This window comes from Protopterus annectens, chromosome 3.part1 (assembly GCF_019279795.1).
Source record: "Protopterus annectens isolate FY-2018-M chromosome 3.part1, PAN1.0, whole genome shotgun sequence".
Classification (NCBI taxonomy): Eukaryota; Metazoa; Chordata; order Ceratodontiformes; family Protopteridae; genus Protopterus; species Protopterus annectens.
The window spans coordinates 1,672,997,706-1,673,022,071 of NC_056732.1; the positions used below are offsets into that span (position 1 = coordinate 1,672,997,706).

Here is a 24,366-nt window from a genome sequence, read left to right on the forward strand (position 1 = left end):
ACTACAAAACAAATCTCAACACCATCGCATGAGCTCAGGGCTGCTGTTCAATGCACAGCACTGTCTTCTCTAGTCATTTTCTTGGGTGGCAAAAGCCAGGGTGCCGTTTGGCGAGGCTTATATAGGCCCTAGGGCCAACAGCCTAGTACCTACCTATGACCCTATTACCACGTAAAGGTAAGAATGTTACAAAGAGGTCAGCAAGGCCTCTTTTCCAAACTGTCTACATATTTTGTTATGAGACAAACATGGCTGGCCTAATAAATCCTAAGCAGGATAAATATTTTATGTGTGATGATTTCATTTTTGCCAGTTCAGTAACTAACTCTGCTTACTTAGAGCATCATGTTTTATAGTAAGGGTTGCAGTTTCCACAAAAACAGACTATGAACACTGAAGACAAGGCCAAAAAATTATTTACGGAAAAGTGACGGATACCTAGAAACAACTTTTTGTATCACATGTGTAACTCATTCAAAGAATTTAAGATTAAACTGCAACCCATGCAGCAGATAAATGTTACATGATCTGGTAAAGAAGGCATAAGGGACAAAAATCAGATAACACCAGAATCAATGTCCGCTATGGAAGGGTTTAGTTTTAGATTAGCTGTTCTATCTTCCCTACACATGAATGTGTAATGCCTTTAAAATAAACAGCCCGCAAGACAAATGCAAATGCTCTATGGGAGGCTTTGCCACCTTGTATGGACAGTAGCCCACTTCCTGGTCTCCACTAGAAGGCATTGTCCACTGTACATTCTCTATGTCAACACCAGAAGGTAGTGGTGGTGCTGCGGTAGCGTTGTCGCCTCACAGTAAGACGTTGTTCTGTTCGATTCTCAGCTAGAGTGTCTTCTGTGTGGAGACATGCGTGAATGGGCGTACCTTCGTTGAAGGTTGTGCGTCAGGGCTGGCAACTCGGCACGTAAAAATTACTGCCAGTCATTAGCGGACCGGAGTTCCGCTGTGGCGACCCCTAACCGGGAAAAGCTGAAAGACACAACAACAACAACAACACCAGAAGGTAATTCATTCTGCATTTTATGGGAAGAAAGATACCATTCAGTTCTTCCCTTCCCTGCACAATTCTTTGCCATCTGGGCCACTACTAAAACCTGGGCAGTCTGCAGTACAGTCAGACACCTTGTGTCCATGCCACTAGAACCTGGACAGTCTGCAGGATAGTCAGACACACTGTCTGCATGCTATCAGGTTAGACTGAAATTAATTAAATATTCAAATAATATTACCGCTTCTACAACACAATGACACGGGTCTTGTAATTATTTACAAATCATGTCTGATGCAACACTTACTCGACTGTAGCAGGCAGTGTTCCCCTGAATGTCTTGACTGATGGTTTCATCTCCAGAACAGGAAACTTCAGTGCTCTCTTTAGTAGATGATGTTTTAGTTTTCAGTAAAGGATTTGTAGTCTTAGTGGAAGAACTGATGTGAGGTTTAACTATGTCGAAATATTCTGGTCTGAAGGTGTAACTTTTCATTCTTTCACAGTTTAGGATGGTCTTGTTGATGTAGGTAAGGTGGTCAAGCATCCAGCCGTTAGAGCCCCTGTGAACAACTGCCATATTTACTGATGTAAGGTTGTAGTAATCCACAGTTCTGAGATTATTTTACGGTATAGGTAACTTCAAACAGGTCCTTCATTTTCAGACATTTCTTCCATTTATTGGCCAAATGATTTACAAGTCTTCTAACCTCCTCTGTGCCAAGGTATAAGAAAACATGTAGTCTTTCTTCATCAGAACGGCTCCCATTACTGACCACATGAAGCTGATATCAATGATGACAAAAGGAGTTACAAGGGAGAGAGCTATAGCAGAATGTATTAATTTCCAGTTATTTCACCTTGAAGACCATATCATCTAGCCCCCATTTACTTCAGCTGCATTCTAAAATAAAGCAGGGAAAGAAGAGAACAAATCCTAAGTAAACCATAAAAAATAAAACGGTACACAAAAAACTTTCAAACACTCCATAAAATTAAATATGCCATACAGTAACATACAATAAAAGGCAAAAATAAAAATACAGACTTACCAAAAACAAACATTTTAATTTACTTATTTATTTATTTATTTTGCATTTGTTTACCAGGATGGCCCACTGGGCCATAATGATCTCATTTTCAGTAGAGGCCTGGGGAGAAAAGCTCTACACTAAAAAGAACAATACATAATTATATATATATATATATATATATATATATATATATATATATATAATAATAATACATAACATACAAACAAAACACAATACATAACATACAATACAGTACAATAGATCAGCATGATCAATACAATAAAACAGAAGGGGTGCAGGTGACAACTAAAAGTCAGAGTACAGTACAAGCATACAATATCATGAATAAAGTGGATTACACAATAACTTATGTGAGTAGCTTAGTTTGAGTAATTAACACTTATGAAGTTATAAGCTTGAATATAGGTGATAGCAAATCATGCAAAATGTTACATCATATGGTAGCAGAAATCATTCTAAGAACTAAATCAACACAGTAATGCAGAAAGGAGATTCTGCAGAATGGGATAACTGCAATTAGGGATACATACTATAGGCAAGAAGGGGCTGGAATGTATTGGAGAAAACTGGTAAAGAAACCACGGTATTGGCAGCAAATAACTAGAGATGGAAAGATGATAAATTCTTGGAACTTCCCATTCTATTTGGACTGCAAGTTAAAGACTGATATCAATCCCTGATAGGGAAGGCAGAGTAGAGGCAAAGAGAAAGGAATTGGGAGGTCCTAAATGAAAGACCAGCACTGGTAGAGTTTTTAACAGAATCTAGAACAGAAGCTGCCATTAAAAAAGGAATAATTAGTAGAGCATATTAAATACTGCATGATAACTATAATAATCAATCAGAGGAGGTCTGAAAGGATTGGGAAGACACTGGAAAAGCAATTCACAAAGAAACTATACCAAGCTAAACCTGTCATCTACCGTCAAATACATAAAAAAATAAACTTTAACCCACTCACATTAATCTCATCCCTCAAAGAATTTAACTGGCATCCCCTAAAGTACCTCAGTCTTGATGACGCAGTTGACATTTTTAATACTACCTTCCTGAGCATCCTTAATTACCATGTCTCCATAAGACTTTCCAGAACAAAAGCACAACCATCCCCATGGCTACAGAAAGCCACTAAGTCAGAAATGAAAAACAGAGATAAAGCCTGGGAGCACTGGTGCAAAACCAAAACCCCCTCAACTAGACAGAAATTCCTAGAACTACGCAATAGAGTTAAAAAGCTAATAAAACAGGACAAATTCCAATACTACTTGTCTGCCCTAGACTCATCCCAACACAGCCCCAACAATTCTGGTCCTCCATAAACTCCATCCTCCACCCAGGTAAAGTCTGTACCCCTCCTCCTAACATCCCTCACTCCTCCGAAAATATTGCTACCTCATTCAACACACACTTCACACAAACCATACTATCACTATCTAAACAACACAACCCTCCCCCCCCAACCCACACCTTCAACTAGTAATCTCCCCACTGCCTTCTCTTTTTCTCCTGTACCTACCTCCAACATAAAAAAACTCTTAACTAAACTTAAGCCCACCAAATTAGCAGCAGACAACCTCCCAAGTGAATACCTACAAATTGCAGCTGATGCTCTGGCCTACCCAGTATCCATCTTGATTAACCGATCTCTGTCAGAAAGTTACGTTATCACACTGTGGAACGTATCACATATAATTCCCCTCCACAGAACTAACCAATTACCACAACATAGCTATTCTCTCTCCACTCTCCAAAATACTAGAGAGATGCATACATTCTCATGTCTCAGACTACCTCCTTACTAACAACCTCCTTTCCAATACTCAGCATGGTTTCCGACCAAACCATAGCACCACCACTGCCTTACTCTCCTTTACTAACACTATCCTTCAGCATAAAAACAATGGCCATCTCTCCTCTGCTATTTTCCTAGACCTATCTAAAGCATTTGACATGGTCCCACAAAAACAACTCATCTCTGTTCTCAATAACCTATCCTTCTCTCAATCAGTCACCAATTGGTTTCAGAGTTACCTGTCTGACCGCCAACAATCCGTTGTATGGCAGAATGACTTATCTCCCCAACTACCTGTCTCCATAGGGGTTCCTCATGAACAAAAACACACTTCTGGATTCAAAGAACCCAAATGAAAGCTCCAACAGGAAAAAAATACAAAAAAAGAAGCAGCCAAACTGGATTTAACTTTTCTTTACTAAACAAATTCTGGTACCTCGGCCTTCGCCTTCACATGGAATAACATCAATTAACATCAACCAGTATTTATACACCCTAATAAATCATCTAATTAAATAATTAATCAATAATGAAATAAATAATGCATTTCCAACTTGATTCCAATACATACAAAATTCATTATTATGCATTTTCACAACTTTATAATAATTTAAAAATACCTATGAAATATTTTCACAACTATGTAATACTTATTAAATCTCAAGGTTCATTCCATTAGGAAATAAAGTTTTATAGTTAATAATGAATTTAGATTCCATATACAATAATCTTGTTTGAAAATTCATATTAGTTTCCCCTTGTTCAAATGGTTTTGCCAAAATACTAAATTCAAATCCAGTGCATTCCCCATTATGAAACTGATGAAAATGGCTAGCAACAGGACTGTCCAATCTGCTATTTCTAATGTCTCCTATATGTTCTAAAATTCTTAATTTTACCCTGCGTTTTGTTTGTCCTATATACCATCTTTTCTTTTCACAATTACATCCAATAATGTATATTACCCCAAAAGAATTACAATCAAAGTGATCAAGTGCTTGATATAAAACCCCATTGATTTTTTGGCCATCCAAATTAATCATTTTCTCACAAACCTTACATTTTCCACATGCAAAAGAGCCTGCATTTGAAACTTTTTCTTTTTTACCCTTGCTTCTGACCAACTCTTTCAAATTTTTACATCTAGTATAAGAAAAAATGACATTATTTGGTATAATTTTTCTCAAAAGGTCATCACTGGTAATAATTGGCCATGTGTTTAATACAATTCTTTTTAGGATGGGAGGAAAAAGGTGAAAATTTATTGACAAAAAATATTTTATCCATTTCAATGAATTTATTTCTCTTATTGTATAATGGTTTATAAGATGGCCTGTTCCCAATCATCCTACTGTTATTCCTGCCATTACCCCCATGGCCATTTAGATTAAGTGTCCTTTCAACATTAGACCTATGCAAACTAATATTGTCCCGGGAATAACCCCGGTCAACTAGTTTTTGACAAATAATGTCAAATTCTTTTTGAATATTAGTAACTTCAGATGTGTTGGCAGCAATTCGTTTAAACTCACCCAAAGGCAAAGAATTGATTAAATGACTACTGTGCATGCTGGTAGCATGTAAAAAATTGTTTACGGCTGTGCTTTTGTGAAAAGGCTTATGTTCTATTTTACCATCTGAACCCACATAAAATTGTACATCCAAAAATTTTATGGTATTGACATCAACTTCATAGGTGAAATCTAAGTCCCATGGATTAGATCTTAAACTGAAAATAAATTCATCAAAATCTCGGGGGTTACCTTTACACAAAAATAAAAGATCGTCTATAAATCTTTTATAAATCAAGACATTATTTTGAAAAAACTTTTTTGTGTATAAGAATGTATTCTCAAAATGTCCCATAAAAATGATGGCATAGGATGGCGCAAAACTAGCACCCATGGCTGTTCCCTCTTTTTGTAAAAAATACTTTCTGTTAAATTCAAAAACATTATGTGTAAGGCAAAACTCCAAAAGTGAAATAATGAAATGAGTTCTTGGTCCTTCTCCTAAATTGGTGTAAATAGCTTCCAAGCCCCAACGTGTAGAAATAGATGTATACAATGAAACTACATCTACACTGGCCCAGTAGTAATTTTCTTGCCAAATAGTTCCCCTAAGGCAGTCACATACCTCCTTGGTGTTTTCAACATGCGACTGGATCCTATTTAAATATTGTTTTAACACAGAATCTAAAAAGATACCGCCATTTTGTAAAAATGCCCCCCTACCTGAAACTATTGGACGTCTTGGTGGATTTATTAAATCTTTATGTATCTTTGGCAAAATAAAAAACTTAGCATCTTTTGGATTTTTAACAAATAACTTTTTAACATCAGCCTGGGAAAAAAATCCTAACCTCTCACCCCTTTCCAATAGTTCAAGTAATTCCTCATTAAATTCTGTGATGGGATTAGTGGATAATAAACTATACACCTCCCTATCTGCTAACAAATTCAAGGCTATAGAGTTGTATTTGTCCTTGTCAAAGACAACCCAATTACCACCTTTATCTGATTCCAAAAAAACATATTTGTCACTCAATTTTCTTAAATCACATAGGGCCTGCCATTCTTCCTTACATAAATTAAAACTTCTCATTTGTTTTTTAAACAAAAAATATTCATCAGTAATCTGTTTGTTCAATACTTTTTCAAAAAAGTTTATGCAAGAGTTGTTTTTTAAAGGAGTATATTCACTATTATATGGAACATTTGGAATACTGAATTTACTATATCCTGTATTGAATTCAAAATTTGCAACACTAACACTTTCTGCTGTCTCATAAATGTCAATGAACTCATTTTCATAGATAGAAATGTTCATAAGCGAGCTTTCTAAAACAGATACATCACTTTCATCATCATTTTCATCATCGCGTATATCAGTATTAAACACATTTCGTTTTTGAAAGAAAACCTTTAAATATAGTTTTCTACAAAATGATTTAACTTCAAATAAAATCTCCGCTAATGATGGGATGTGCGTAGGTATAAATTTAGTGCCTTTGCACAAAACACTCTTCATGTATTCAGTAATTAAACAATCAGACAAATTGATAACATTTAAGCTGCCATCGGTGTGAAATACATTACACGGGTTAACTGAATCACAAGTAACAATAGGAAAAACAGAACTCTGTGAAACAGACCTTGACAAAGATAGTCCATTACTATTTTCTGTTACCCCTTGGCTGAAAATGCCGATTCCGACCTTTACGTGAGTTGGATCCCTCATTTGAAGAAACGCCTATTTACAGTCCCATTAGAATTGGAAGTTCCTTTGGTGTTCAAATCTTCAAATGAAACGCTTTTTCTACTTGAAGAGTTTGCTTCCACAGAGGAAGCGGAAGTGTCCCTGGAGTCGCGCAATCTATTTCTACTACTATGGAAAGGAGCTCTTCCACGCCCCTTCTTAAAGTTGTATTGCCATGAGAAAATTTTACCAGTGCTATAATCATTCTTGTCCCTGGTAAGTTTTTTCTTTTTGCGCAAAAGGATTTGTTGTTCAATTTTGGAAACCTTGGTTTTAATGTCAATAATATTATGCTCACACTCTGAATCATAATGTTACTAAGCGCTCTTTCGTTGCATTTAATTAATATTTTCAACCAGCCCAAAGTACATTTTAAAGAGACCTCCTTCCACTCCTCAAACAGGTCAGAATCCTCATCCGAAAATTCATAAGCCAGCAAGCGGTCTACTCTGAGACCCCTGGGGGTAATATTTGAGTCCACATATTTTCCTAACAATCTAATGTCATAGAATAAAGTCACTTCTTTAACCATCAGTTTCTCTAGTTGTTCAAAATGCACAGATACCTCATTAGGAAATTGAAGCCATGATTCAGAGGAAGCAAGTTTGCTCTCCCTGTCTTTCCAAACAGAAGAGAAGTCCAAATTAACTGGGGTCCTCTGAGTAACCCCCGGTGCTCCAGCTTCTCCATTGTTGCTCATCATGAACAAAAACACACTTCTGGATTCAAAGAACCCAAATGAAAGCTCCAACAGAAAAAAAATACAAAAAAAGAAGCAGCCAAACTGGATTTAACTTTTCTTTACTAAACAAATTCTGGTACCTCGGCCTTCGCCTTCACATGGAATAACATCAATTAACATCAACCATTATTTATTCACCCTAATAAATCATCTAATTAAATAATTAATCAATAATGAAATAAATAATGCATTTCCAACTTGATTCCAATACATACAAAATTCATTATTATGCATTTTCACAACTTTATAATAATTTTAAAATACCTATGAAATATTTTCACAACTATGTAATACTTATTAAATCTCAAGGTTCATTCCATTAGGAAATAAAGTTTTATAGTTAATAATGAATTTAGATTCCATATACAATAATCTTGTTTGAAAATTCATATTAGTTTCCCCTTGTTCAAATGGTTTTGCCAAAATACTAAATTCAAATCCAGTGCATTCCCCATTATGAAACTGATGAAAATGGCTAGCAACAGGACTGTCCAATCTGCTATTTCTAATGTCTCCTATATGTTATAAAATTCTTAATTTTACCCTGCGTTTTGTTTGTCCTATATACCATCTTTTCTTTTCACAATTACATCCAATAATGTATATTACCCCAAAAGAATTACAATCAAAGTGATCAAATGCTTGATATAAAACCCCATTGATTTTTTGGCCATCCAAATTAATAATTTTCTCACAAACCTTACATTTTCCACATGCAAAAGAGCCTGCATTTGAAACTTTTTCTTTTTTACCCTTGCTTCTGACCAACTCTTTCAAATTTTTACATCTAGTATAAGAAAAAATGACATTATTTGGTATAATTTTTCTCAAAAGGTCATCACTGGTAATAATTGGCCATGTGTTTAATACATAATACATATTATACCATGATCCCCCCAAAACGTGCACGCTGATTGGCCAGCGTGCCCGTTGTAAATCGAGTTATACTAATGGAAAAAGGTCCGGTCGCCCGCACTTCTTTCGATTAGTATAACTCGTTTTTCTAAAACACTGTCACGCTATGTTAAATGGGTTTAACATAGCGAGGCAGCTTTAAAATAAGCAACGGAGATCTCCGTTGCTTATTTTAAAGCTGTCTCGCTATGTTAAACCCATTTAACATAGCGATAATGTTTAAGCAACGGAGAAAGCAAGATCTCCGTTGCTTTTTTATGTTTCGCTATGGTAAATGAGTTTAACATGGCGAGACAGTTTAAAATAAGCAGCGGAGATGTCCGTTGCTTATTTTAAACTGTCTCGCTATGTTAAACTCATTTAACATAGCGAAACTGAAAAAGCAACGGAGATCTTGCTTTCCGCTTGCTACAACTCTGATGTACTGCGCAGGCGCGGTACATCAGAACTGCCGGATGCCAGACATCTGCGGAAGGGCAGTAAACAGGCATTATACTATGCCATTATTTAAGAAAAGTAATAGTTTCTTTTCTTAAATAATGTCATGGTATAATAGCAATAACCCACTTCTGGGTGTGGGTAATGCTACATTTACCCACGGTTGGCTTTGTTTGGTCCCTCGGGATTCGCCCTCAGGACCAAACCACGCCAACCGTGGGTAAATTTAGCATTACCCACAGCCAGGAGTGGGTTATTGCTATAATAATGAATTTTGTATGTATTGGAATCAAGTTGGAAATGCATTATTTATTTCATTATTGATTAATTATTTAATTAGATGATTTATTAGGGTGTATAAATACTGGTTGATGTTAATTGATGTTATTCCATGTGAAGGCGAAGGCCGAGGTACCAGAATTTGTTTAGTAAAGAAAAGTTAAATCCAGTTTGGCTGCTTCTTTTTTTGTATTTTTTTCCATAGGGGTTCCCCAAGGATCCATCCTTGGACCCCTACTCTTCTCTGTTTTCACCAATAATCTAGCCTCTGCCACCAAACATGGCACACTCATACAATACGCAGATGACTCAACCATCATTTGCTCAGCCCAGTCCCTACCCAAACTGCAAAAAGTCACACAGGAAGCCTTTTCCTCTGTTGAAACTTGGTTATCTGATGCCCAATTAATACTCAACCCAAACAAAACTAAACTACTCATCTTCCAACCCACCAAACATACTCAAAACAACTCTCACTTTAACATCACAGCAAAAGACAACACCACTATATACCCAACTGAACACACCAAATTGCTAGGAGTGGAAATAGACAATAAACTAAAATTTGACATTCACATATCCATGACCATAAAAAAGTCCACAAAAACTAGGAGCGTTATACAGAAATAAGCAACTTCTCACCAAAGCAGCAAAGATTTCAATAGCAAATTCCCACCTTATCTCCACCCAACTTTATGCCTCTCCAATATATACCAACCTAAGGCAATGCAATCTAAACAAGCTCGACACCTGTTACAACAAAATCTCCAAATTCGCCACAGGGGCATCCTACCGTAGTCACCATAGTCTCACTTGCTGAACTGGGCTGGCTTGAACTCCCTCACCTCCTTCAATGGTATCAACTATCACTCGCCCACAAACTAGTAAACCATCCACTAAATGTCCCATCCCTCCAGAATCTACTCCAAACCTATCGCACCACCAGACCACTAAGATCCAGCAACAAAAATCACTTGCAGATCACTAAAGCCAATAACTCTGCTGGTGAAGCACGATTTTCTTGCGCCATAGCCAAATTGTAGAACTCTCTCCCACCCACAATTACCTCCGTACTATCATGCACCCACTTCAAAACTTTACTAAAAGCGCACCTAAAAACATGCTGGCTATGCCCTTGCAACTCCCACTCTAATATTACCCACTCCATCCAACCACTACCTTTCTTTCCACCCCACTAACTACCTTGATTATAGCAAGCTCAGATGCTCAAAAGCCTAGTACTTATTATACAGCAGGAACCTCTTATTGTAACATTTGTTAATGTCGGTTATGTACTTCACAGATAAAGATTCTAGTTGTCTACTGATGTACTGTGTTCCTCATCTGTAAATATGTTTGTAATTAATTGCTATGTTAAGCTGTCAATCACTATGTAATCCAATGTAACTACTGTCTGTTTATCTTAACTGTGGAGCTTTTCTCCCCGGGCCTCCGCTGAAAATGGACCTACGTCCAGTCGGACGCTCCCGGTCAACAAATGTAAATAAATAAACAATGGAAGGATATATGTTTATCTCCCAAATATGCAACAAAATCTAGAAGACTTAGAATTTTTGCCTGGAAATGTTTACACAGATATTTGTATATCCCAAGTAAATTCCAGAGATTTTTTCCTCAGGCAGACAGCAAATGCTGGAGGTGTAAAGGGGAAGAAAGAAGTAATTGGGAACATATTTTCTGGGAGTTCAGTGAGTAGGCGGCTTTAAGTATTCCCTGCAGTATGCACTGTTGGAGATGCTGCGTGGATAGATTGGTCTGATGAAGGAGATTATTTTTCTGAACCATGACACAGAACTGGAATTGCCTAGACATGGTAAGGCCTTACTGTGTCTAATAATGGTGGCTGCCAAAAAGCAACTACCAGAAAATGGAAATCAAAATCTAAACCAACTTTACTAGAAGTAGTGAATATAGTAGCAGAGAGAAAACAACTGGAACTGAGATCTTTAGAAAAGGGTAGGAGCAAACTACATAGGAAAAAATGGGAATTGTGGGAACAATACATACAAGGGAGGAATGAGGCCTAAAACGCAGCAGGACTTAAATGAGCCATGTAATGTTTGAGTGAGAAAGAAGAGAAAGAGTGGGTAGATTATAAGTGATGTATAATGTTTGCAACTGGGAGTATGTCAGTATGGTTTATGGTGTAAAATGCTTGCAACTAGGAATGTGTCTTTGTGGTTTGTTTTCATTTACATAAATGTAAGATTGCCTAAGTAGTAAGTGATGGTTTACTAACGATGTTTCTTGTTTAAAAAAATAAGGTAGGAATTGAATAATTTATGTAATGCTGCTTAGGTTACATGATATACAGCCATATATGTGAATTACAATGTTTATGTTAATATAGTTCAATAAAAAAGTGTTTGGGGGAAAAAAACAATAAAGGTGATAGGCAGTAATAGCACTGTAATTAAGTAATTGTTTTGAGGTCAAGGTGTGGCAGTATAGAGGAGAGAGTCAGGTTTTGGGAAGTGCTGTTTTGGCACATGTGCACTGCCATACGGAGGAAAGAGGAGGTTAAAGAGAGGTGAATTCAAACTAAGAGATGAAAGGTTAATATTGGCGGCCCAAGATAGTGGGCTACATACACGCTGGTTTACAAAGTCCATGTGGGACAAACAGACAAATGTAGGTTTTGTAAAACTGAGGTGGAAAACAGTCGCATACCTCATTGCTGGTTGCAACATACTAATGGCAGAAGGACTGTATACTGAAAGGCATAATAATGTGGCAGGACTATTGCACTGGGGATTGTACAAACATTATGGTACTAAAGTGGCTGAAAAACACGGGAAACATGAGCCACAAAGCATCATAGAAAATTCTGAAGTCTACATCCCATGGAAACACCCATTACCAACAGTTCAAAAAACTAATAAATTAAAACAAAAACAACTGGCAACTTCACTGAAGACTGAATCCACAAAGTTTAATGAAGCACTTTTTCATCCAAATACTACTTTTGCTTGTTAAATAAGGCAGTTTTAAAGAACAGGAAAATGCATATTATGTTCACAATGCTATTTTAACTACTGTTCCTTTAAATTTTAAGATGGAGAGACCAGCTGACTTTAATCATGGTTAAACAGGACTATTTTACCTTGATTTTTGTAAATGTTAGTATCTGATGAAGTTCAAAGAAGTATTTGGACGAAAAGCGCTTCATTCGAACTGAAAAACCTCTTGCTGTGAGGCGACGATGCTACCGCTGCACCGTCCATGTATAGCTCATCAGATGAGGAACTGAAAGCACAACTGCAAGTTGTCAAAACTTTTTCAGATGACACAAGAATGTCATTTGGTGTTGATACATGTGCAAAAGCAATCTTTAAAGCAGGAAAAATAGCACCAGGAAAACATCAGTTTGGGATAAGAATGTGATACAAAAGAACTTGAGCAAGAGGTGTATAAATATTTGGGAATTGAAGGATCAACAATAAAACATGAACAAATGCAAATAAAACTTTGTAAGGAATACTTTAGAAGACTTAAATTAATCCTGAAAACAGCATTGACAGCTAGGAACAAAATCCAAGCTATAAACCAATTTACTCTTCCTGTCCTAACTTACAGTTTTGGAGTGATTGACTGGCCCCAAAACGTTTTGGTTAGAATAGACAGGAAAACAAGCAGGATGCTTCATGCTAACCAAATGATTTATAAAAATCAGTGCATACTAAGATTATATATTCCTGTTCCAAAGGAGGGATGGGCCTCCTTCAAATTGATTACATGTATACATCTGCAATTGTGGGACTCCGGACATATCTACTGACCTCACAAGATCCAAATGTGAACGTTTTGAAAATGAGGAGAATAAATCTAAGATGACAACTCTCTTAATTTAGCCGAAGCATATCAATTTCAAGCAGGAATGGAAATCAAACCAGAAATGGATAAAAAAAAAAAACAGGCAGCAACTGAATGTGCTAAAAAACAAAGGAAAGAATATAAGGTGAAGGACCAGAAGAGATAGCAAGAAATGTGGAAAAAACATAAATATAGTTGCAAGTATAGAAAACTTCTGGAACAGCCTCATGTTGATGAAGAACGAACGCAGGAATGGTTAATAAGAGGTGAATTCACATCAAGAAATAAAAGGTTAATATTGGCAGCCCACGATAGTGGGCTATGTACACGCTGGTTTACAAAGTCCATTGAACATGTGGAGAAAGACATATGTAGGTTTTGTAAAACTGAATTGGAAACAGTCACACACCTTGTTGCTGGTTGCGACGCACTAATGGCAGAGGGACTGTATACTGAAAGGCATAATAATGTGGCGAGACTGTTACACTGAAGATTGTGCAAACATTATGGTATGGAAGTAGTTGAAAAACACTGGAAACATGAGCCACAAAGAATCATAGAAAATGACAAAGTTTATATCATATGAGATCACCCAATACCAACAGTTCTAAAGATAGATGCTAGAAAACTGGATATAGTGGTCCAAGAAAAGAAGACAAAAGTAGCATTGATCACTGAAATCACCACACCTATTGACTACAGTGTCTTGCGTAGAGAGAGACACAAAGTCATAAAATACCTTGATCTGCAGGCAGAAACGAGAGCCATGTGGAAGAAAGATACCCAGACAGTTCTAGTAGTAGTAGGAACAACTGGTCTTATAAAAAATAATTTACAATCATATTTAGATATGTTACCAATTCATGTAACACCGTCCAAATTGCAGAAGGAGTCATTAGTGGGCACATTGCTGGTGCTGCGAAGAGCACTTCTGGCTGACATCAAAGAGTGAAACAATACTAATTTCATGAACTTTAATCATACTTTGACTTAGTCCATTCCTGTCATGGTATTAGAAACCCAAAAGACTTGGAGAAATTAAAAACTACAGATCCATAAGTCTCGCTAGTCTTATAAGTAAATCCATTGAAAGAATTATAATGGAGATGATTAACAGAGATTTAGTAAACTGCCAGACACTGGACCCAACCCAGTTTGGTTTCATCATGGGCAGATCATGTCTATTCAACCTAGTAGACTTCTTTGAGAAGGTCACCAAAGCAATGGATGAGGGGAAAATCATTCACACTGCCTACTTTGACCTGGCCAAGGCATTTGACACAATATCCCACTCGGGCATTGTTGACAAAATCAAGAGGTTAGGTACAAACCCATATCTCACCCAGTGGATGGCCAACTGACTCACAGACAGGACCCAGGAAGTAAGAATTGGGGAGTCCACCTCTACAAAGAGGCCAGTCACAAGTGGAGTCCCTCAGTTATCAGTCCTTGGACCGCTCCTTTTTGGCATTTACTTCTCAGAAGTCAAGGCCAACGTCACTAGTCTCTGGCTGACTAAATTTGCAGATAACTGCAAATTAGGAGCTTACACTGACACAAATGTTCTACAGGAGGGGCTGACAAAGACAAACAACTGGTGTCAGAGCCATGGACTAAAACTAAATGCCAAGAAATGTATCCTTTGGGAAGTCATCCGTCCCTGGTTAACTATCATAGTGACAACACACCCCTTAGTGTTGACCCAGTAGTCAGGGACATAGGGAGACACACAGACAGTAATTTAGCCTTTGATCATCATGTATCTACAGTGGTGAGGAAATCATTCCATATCACGCAACTTATAAACAAAGGTATGGCATCTAAGTCCAAGGAAGTCATTGTTCCACTGTATTCGGCATTCATCAGGCTTTTCATTGAGTACAGTGCCCCCTTTGGTATGTACCTAACCAGCCATATCCAACAACTGGAACGTACACAAAGGTTCCTCACGAAAAGAATACAGGGCATAAGTAATATGCCCTATGCAGACCGCCTCAAGGCCCTACCCCTGTATTCTGTCTCCTACAGGCTTTTGAGGGGAGGTCTATGCCTGGCATACAGGGCATTGTCAGATCTCACTCTGATGAACCTCCTGCATATCCACAAAACAAACAGCACCAGAATTACCGGTTCTAAAGACTTAAACCTTGCTGGAGAGATAGGTATGTATCCCAGAGACTACCCCGTCCATGAACAGGCTCCCCATCCATGTGAAGCAGAGTTCCTCCCTAACCCAATTCAACTGCAAGTTGGGATAACTGGATGGGAAACCAGAAATTCATCCCTTGTTTGGCACCTATATCTCTAACAGACACAGGTAACCTGCAAACAGTTCATCTTCCAGGCCCATGCTTACATTTACAAGGGTATCAGAACTTGTCAGAGATTTGGGCTGCATGGCTAGGCTTAAAAAAGGCCCTTGTGGTTGTTGGCCTAGTAAACACCTATGAACCTATAAAATCAATGAAAGAAACAGACTGCAAAAGGTCAATAAAACCCAAAAAGTCAGAAGTTTGATAAAACAAATGAATACAGTAATTAGGACTTTCCACAGAGATCCATGCGATAGAACAGAAGTAAACAGGATATATTACTGTGCAGCTAAATTAATAACTGATAATGTTTTATCACAAAAACCCAGGATAGTGAAGGAAAGGAAGGGGAGAAGGTGAACACCAGAAGTACTGAATAGAGAAAACTGTAAAGCAATTAAGACAAGAAGTGTTGCTATTAGAAGACTATAGAAGAGGGAACAGATCAACAAAAATACTAAGAAAGAAAGATGTAATAAAAGCAGCACAGTATTATAACAGACCAGGATCTATCATGCACTATCCAAATAAACTAAAAATCTCAACACAGGTGGAAAAACTTAGAAGATATACAGATAAATACAAAGGAAAACTACAAAATAAGCAACTTATTGATGACCCAAAAAAGTTTTACAGAGAACTGGGAAACAGGGTAAAAAGAAATGAAAGACCACCAAAAAAGAAGAAATTGATACATTTTGGAGAAGTATTTATGAAGATCCTGTGGAACATAGCAAAGATACTAAATGGATAGAACAAGTAAAAGAAAGAATAAGAAGTTTAAAGGTACAGCATAAGAAATGGGATGAAATAACAGTCAGTGAGATTGAAACAAAGTTAAGAAAAGCCTCTAATTGGAAAACCTCAGGCTCAGATGCAGTATCTAACTTCTGGTTAAAAGTATTGACATATTGCCGTGATAATTTAGCCATGAGTAAGAGCTATTTATATGCGCACCCTGAACAGACACCGACATGGCTAACATCAAGAAAAACAATGCTCCTACTTAAGAGTGATCCTGCAAGCTAACTATAGACCAATAACTTGCCTTCCAACAACATATAAACTATACATGGAAATTGATGCCGACATAGTTTATACTCAATTAAAAGAAAACTCAATTATTGTAGTAGAACAAAAGGGCAATAAAAGAAGTCATGGAACAAAAGATCTTTTGTTGTTAAATAAAGTCATGGTGGAGAACTGTAAAAAGGGGAAGAATCTAAGTATGGCACGGATTGACTATAAAAAAGCATTTGATAGTATCTCTCATTCATGGATAAGAGAATGCTTAAAAATGTGTAAGACACACGCTACACTGATCGACGACATTACAGTGACCATGAAACAGTGACAGACCAGTTTGCAATTAAGCCATGATAAAGGACAACTTACTATTCCAGGGATAAAAATCCAAAGGGGGATATTCCAGGGTGACTCTCTGTCACCACTGTTATTCTGTCTTGCCCTTAACCCATTAAGCTGTCTACTTAACAGCTTAGGCCATGGCTATAATTTGACTCCTAGAAAACAACAAAGTTAGACTTCTCATCTTTTCTTTGTTGATGATTTAAAACTGTACAGCTCATCTGATGAGGAACTGAAAGCACAACTGCAAGTTGTCAAAACTTTTCAGATGATACAAGAATGTCATTTGGTATTGATAAATGTGCAAAAGCAACCTTTAAAGCAGGAAAACTGCAACACCAAGAAAACATCAGTTTGGGACAAGAATGTGATATAAAAGAACTAGAGCAAGAAGGAATGTATAAATATTTGGGAATTTATGAAGGATCAACAATAAAACATGAACAAATGTGAACAAAAGTTAGTAAGGAATATTTTAGAAGATAAATTAATCCTGAAAATAGTGTTGACATCTAGGAATAAAATTCAAGCTATAAAAAATTTGCTCTTCCTGTCCTAACTTACAGTTTTGGGGTGATTGACTGGCCCCAAAACATGTTGAAATCAGTGCTTACCAAGATTATATATTCCCTGTTCTGAAGGAGGGATGGGCCTCCTTGAAACTGATTACATGTATAGATCTGCAATTGTGGGACTCTGACATCACAAGAAGCAAACATAGTAAAAGTTTTGAAACATGAGGAGAATAAATCTAAGATGACTTCTTTGCTTATTTTAGCAGAAGCTTACTGGCATCAAGTAGTGATGGAAATCAAACCAGAAGTAGATACAAATCTGGTAGCAACCGAATGTGCCAAAAAACAAAAGAAAGAATATAAGGTGAAGGACCAGATGAGAAGACAAGAAATGTGGGAAATGCATAAATACAGTTGCAAGTACAGAAAATATCTGGAAGAACCATGTTGATAAGGAATGACTGCAGGAATGGTTAAGGAGAGGCAAATTCAAACCGAGAGAGGAAACGTTAATATTGGCAGCCCAAGACAGTGGGCTGTGTACACATTGGTTTACAAAGTCCATTGAACATGTGGGAGAAACAGACAAATGCAGGTTTTGTAAAACCGAATTGGAAACAGTCACACACCTTGTTGCTAGTTGTGATATACTAATGGCAGAAGGACTGTATACTGAAAGGCATAATAATGTGGCAAGACTGTTGCACTGGGGATTGTGCAAACATTATGGTATGGAAGTGGCTGAAAAACACTGGAAACATGAGCCACAAAGCATCATAGAAAATGTTGAAGTTTATATCACATGGGATTGGCCATTACCAACAGTTCAAAAGATAGACGTTAGAAAAACGGATATAGTGGTCGATGAAAAGAAGACAAAAGTAGCACTGATCATTGAAATTGCCACACCCAGTGACTACAGTGTCTTGCGTATAGAGAGACACAAAGTTATAAAATATCAGGATCTGCAGGCAGAAATGAAAGCAATGTGGAAGAAAGATACCCAGACAGTTCCAATAGTAGTAAAAGCAATGGGTCTTATAAAAAAGAATCTACAATCATATTTAGATATGTTACAACACATGTAACCCCATATGAATTGCAGAAGGAGTCATTATTGGCTACATTGCGGGTGCTGCAAAGAGCACTTCTGGCTGACATCAAAGACTGAAACAATACTAATTTCATGAACTTTAATTGTACTTTGACTTGGGTATGGGGCCCATTCCAGTCATGGTATTAGAAACCCAAAAGACTTGTTGAAATTAAAAAAGGAAAGGTGTTGTCTCAAGGACTTTTTAAAGACAGCTGGATTGCTAATAGTCGTAATTGATGGTGGGACAGTATTCCATAGTTTTGCCCTCAGGCATTTATCTCAACCTTTAATAAGAATATTAGCACTAAAAGTTCATGTTGTGCATCACTGATGTTATATCAATGTGCAAGAAATACTTCAGGTTTGGTTCTCAGAAGTGGCAGCCATCACATTTATGAGAACCTCCGAAGGAATGCAAACACTGTAAGTTAAGACTTAAAAGGCAATTACTGGCAACTATGAATTTGTGGTTGTCACTTATAAAATACACACCTAATTTATTTGGTCTTATATCTTCATAAAACAATTTTTATATTCACATAAGATGCACATCATGAAAATAAAACCCATTACCCCTTCCCCAGAGACACAAACATATATGCACACACCATGTCTAAAGGAAATTAAACATAAAACATAAAACAGTGCCAACTTTATTTAATCTGCTAAAAAATGAGAATTCTGCAAGTCTGGAAATTGGGACAGAGGTTAAGGTTGCAAGCTGTAGTTTCTGTAGTACAGGGTTTGGTTCCCTCAGACCTGGTCTGCCTACTGTGTGACCTTGAGCAAGTCACTTAACCAGACACAGCTCCAGGACTGCCTATGAAAAGTGAGTTGTGTCCATGGGGCCTACCTGGTTAATGAACAGGATTACTATTATTGTTACTACCAATCAAGTCTGGGAAAAATTACATTTTACACAGTCATGATGATAACGCACTTTAAATTATAGACAACTTGTTTCAGCTAAAACAAATGGCCTTCCAATTCACAAGACATTGAGAAGAAATAGCTACACTTTAAATTTTAAGTAGAAACACTAAAATGACCTAAGATGTAGTACTAAGCTTGCCAAAATAAAATAAATAAATAAATAAAAATTCGTCTCTCTGTCAATTGTTAACTTCCATCTTATATACAGAGTGCTAATTTTGTTTGTAGCTCACAAATAAAATGGGTAATATTTACTTTCATGCTTGGTAAAGTACAGTTGTGCAAGTTGCACTTCCGCATAAAAGTAGATTTAATTAATCAATGTTGCGGTAACCTTTAGGCTGTATGGGTTATGTGTTTCCCAAGACAGAACAACCAGCCAGCTTACAAAAGCTCTGGCTCCCTCCCACACTTCTACGCCGACTGGTTAGCCCTGCACAAGGAAAATCAATAGGACTTTTTTTTGCCGAATAGTTACGAATTGGCATACTCAACCTAAACTAAACAAAAAAGAAATAACCCAATACATCACTAGGGGAATGGTATGTGGGTATGACTACTGCTACTGTTACAGGTAAGTACAACTTGTACAGCTGTACTATGTTCATCACCCCTACTGCCGCAGTAGCACTGGCTACATGGGTTGATTACCAAAGCCTATATAATCTGACAAGAGAAAATGTATCTATGTAGGAGCCCCTATAGAATGGTCCTAGCCAAGACAGTTCTGAATCTAAACAAAAGAATCCAGAATGCAATGGCTTCTACAAGTGCATACAGACAGACAGCGTCTAGAGCCCACCCCTTTCCAATATGTCATCAAAGAAGTCAATGCTATTGGACACTTAGCCTTAATGCTACCTGGAACTGGTACATTGTGGTGGGTGTAACAAAACGCTATATCTGAGATCAACCTACTGGAAATTGTCTGACTTGGCTTGTCCTTTCTTAGTCCCAACATAAGAAATAAATATTTGATAGGCTTGATTCTGTAAAGACAGTACCCGAGTTGCTAAATATTCAGAGAATGAATAATCTTTTCTCCGTGGTTCTGAGGCTTAGAACACTGGGAGATCGATGACTTGATTCAAAAAACTCTGAAATAACTTTGGGCATGAGTGAGGGATTTGTTCTTACAGATATCCTATCCCAAACACAGACCAGATGTGGGTTACCCACCAAGAAAGCAGGTGACTCAGATATTGTCTTGCAGATGTCAGAGTAAACAGAAGAACATTCTTCCATGTAATAAACCTTAAAACTAACCAATACTCAGGTTCAGATGGAAATGTGGTCAACTTTTTTCAGCAGAAAGTCAAAATCCCAGGAAAGGTTTTAAAGTTAAAATCCCAAGAAGGAGCAGCCCTTTTGCAAGATGATCTTAGGTGAGAAGCAGCTGTTAGAAACTATTTTACTAAGAAATCATTATGAAAATCAATCAGAGGAGGTTAGGAAGGATTGGGAAGAGAGACTGGATAAGCAATTCACAAAGAAGCAATGGGAGGATATATGGATGTCTCCCAAATATGCAACAAAATCTACAAGATTTTGGATTTTGCCTGGAAAGGTTTACATAGATATTTTTATACCCCAAGTAAACTCCAGAGAATTTTTCCTCCGGTAGACAGTAAATGTTGAAGGTGTGAAGGGGAAGAAAGAGGTAAATGGGAACATATTTTCTGGGAGTACGGTGAGTTGGCAAACTTTAATGACTCCTTGCGGGATGCACTGTCAGAGATGATTGGTAGGCAGATTGGTCTGATGAGAGAGATGATTTTTCTGAGCTATGATACAAAATCAGAATTGCCTAGACATGGTAAGGCCTTGTTGTGTCTAATAATGGTGGCTGCCAAAAAAGCAGTTACTAGAAAATGGAAATCAAAATCTAAATCAACTATACTAGAAGTAGTGAATATAGTAACAGAGATAACACAACTGTAATTGAGATCTGCAGAAAAGGTTAAGAGCCTTCTACATAGGAAAATGTGGGAACTGTGGGAACAATATTTACAAGGATGGAATGAGGCCTAAAAGGCAGCAAGACTTAATTTAGCTATGTAATGTTTGACAAAGATTGGGTAGATTATAAGTGATGTATAACGTTTGCAACTAGGAGTGTGTCAGTATTGTTTGTGATGTAAAATGCTTGTGACTAGGATTGTGTTGGTGTGGTTTGTATTCATTTATAGAAAATGTGACTGTCTATGCAGTAAGTGATGATTTAAAGATGCTTCTTTTGAAAAAAAAAAGCAGGAATTGAATAACTTATGTAATACTGCTTAGGTTATATGATACATAGCAATATATGCAAAATATGTTTTTTACATTAATAAAGTTTGATTACTTTTATATGAATGTAAATTTGCCTATGTCACAAGGGTTAATTCAATAAAGGTGTTTGAAAAAAAAAAAAGAAATCATTAAGGAAAGAGAAGGAGCTATGGGCAGCCATACTGAAGTGGTTAAAAATGTACCTTGAAAAAAACTACCATGAAGGCCAGAGGCAAGTAATCTCACACAAATGTTGGATCACCAGTGCTACAGTCCCATACAAGGCCCTGGTCATTTGGTAGTCACCTACTACTAGTCTTCCAGATGTCAATATAGGATTTTCTAGTAGCAACATTTCTTGCCTCCTTTAGCATCTTCTTTGCTCCCTGAAAAAAAGAGGTGCCTAATAGGTATCAAAATCCAGGCAGTTAATTTAAACTGTCATAGACTGAAGTGTGAGTAAATCCAGATAGTGAAGAAGCTTGTGGTTATTGCTCTTGGCTAATTCCATAATAAGGGAGAACCAATATGGCCTGGATCAGAGCTGGAGAAACATGTTTAGTCTTTTGCTTTTTCTTCAAAGGAACGTTTGCCTTATAAAATTTAGAAGGCTCACACCCCAGACACCATTCAACAACTGTAGTCAGGACTTCTTCTCTAACCAAAATCTTAAGATCACCCCTAGGCTCCTCTAAAATAACCAGTCACAGTTCCCACTGAATGTCAGAAGCAGAGGTCTGCAAGGCCTCCAAGGACATGCATAAGGTTGGATCCATGCCGGTCTCTGAAATGGTCATGGCATAAGAATCCAATGGCAGAGCTGGGCGATTCTCCAGGCTTTCACTTGCCTCAGGAGAGACATCTGGCGCAGGTGACACTGCAGAAGAATCTGACCTAGATTATTGGCCTCCTTCTTCCCAGACAGCTGACACTTGGAGCGGGAAGTTCCCTCCATTGTGTCTTTCACTAGAAGCTTAAAGATGTTGGTTCTCTAAATACAAGGCCAAAGAGGAAAGCTGACTATGGAGAATCTTAGGAACAAACGCCTGACAAATGGAACAGGACGTATGGTTGTGGGAAGCACCAAGACAAAATAAGCACTGCCCATGACAATCTTTTTGGAGAATCTGTCTCCCACACTGGCATTTACCCTTCCTGGATGACATCACACCCCACAAACAATAATGCAAAACGAAAAAAGATAAAACCAAAATACCCCAATGGGGCACTTATCTGAAATGGCTTGGTGAACCAGCAAATGGAATGGTGTTCAGAAAGATGATCAAGAAATGGCATTCTGAGGATGGTACGTCCGGACATCATCTTTATGCCCTATGCGGGGAACATACATGTGACGTATGGAGTACCTTAGGCAACATAAAACTTTGGTATACTGGCCAGACATCGGGCTACCCTTGGCAGGGGATTCCTACTGGAATGAATACTGCAACAGTGAAATGGAAGGACATGCTTGAGGTAATTGCTCTTGACCAATTCCATAAAAAGGGAGAAGTAATACTTCCTGGTTCAGTATGGAGCCACCACATTTTATATATATATATATATATATATATATATATATATATATATATTTTTTTTTTTTTTTTGAGTCCTTCTGAATATTCAGAATTACCCTGGATATCAGTGGAAGAGGACAATGCATAAAGAAAATTTCACTGTAAGGGAATGAAAAGGGTATTTATTGTCTGTTTTGAAAGGAGGCTAACAGACCCCCCCCCCCCTTAGCAGTAACTAGACTAAAAATCTTCTCCAAGGCCAATTACAACTGCTTACATGATAGCATAAATCGTTTCATAGCCCTTCCCCCAAGCGATGGAACAGACGCTTATGTTGAGTTACACACCAATGCTTTACACAAGCACCTGTACAACTATATTGACTCTGCTGTACTTGATAGAACCAAAGCAAGATCTTCAGGGAAAAACAAACCTGCCTGGTGGACAACTGTCATTAATAAGCTATACAATAGGAGAAATAAATTGCTGTTTAAGAGTAGAAAGAAACTGTCTCAAAACTGAAAACACTCCCTCCTCAACTTAAAAAAGCAAATAAGACTCTTAGTGAAGTCCTCCAAAGCCAACTAAGAATCCAAATTAGCTTCCCTAACTAAGAATAGCCACAAGGTGTTCTTTAGTTACATCCGTAACTTCAAAGGTAAGGCCCACATCTGCACTGAACTTGTAGTTAATGGTACTACAGATACAGAACCTGTGGATATAGCAAACCTGCAGGGTAACAGGTTCATTGAAAACTTCACTATCCTGTCCTGACTGAAATCATTGTCACTTTATTCTGTGTTGTGCAGTCTGCTCAGAGGCGACCTGTGCCTTGCAAACAGAGCAATCTCTTACCCAGCTTTCATGGAAATGATGCACATTCGCAAGTCAAATGGTACAACAGAGCTTGCTGGAGAGACAGATTTGTCTCACAGAGGTTGCCTCACCTTTTGGTCAAGCTTCTTATTCATGTTAAACGAAGCCCCCTGTTGGTTCTATTTAAGTGTACTTTGGACGACTGGATGGGTAA

General features: G+C 37.5%; 1 protein-coding gene across 2 annotated transcripts in view; it reads right to left on the reverse strand.

Annotated features, from left to right (window-relative positions):
• METTL4 (methyltransferase 4, N6-adenosine) overlaps positions 1 to 24,366 on the reverse strand; it is a 282,933-nt gene that overhangs the window by 251,623 nt on the left and 6,944 nt on the right. For both annotated transcript variants that reach the window (XM_044067700.1, XM_044067699.1), the window contains exon 2: positions 1,319 to 1,915. In XM_044067700.1, the coding sequence (XP_043923635.1) occupies positions 1,319 to 1,591 (273 nt within the window). In that variant the 5' untranslated portion in view covers positions 1,592 to 1,915. The remainder of the gene's footprint in view (positions 1 to 1,318; positions 1,916 to 24,366) is intronic.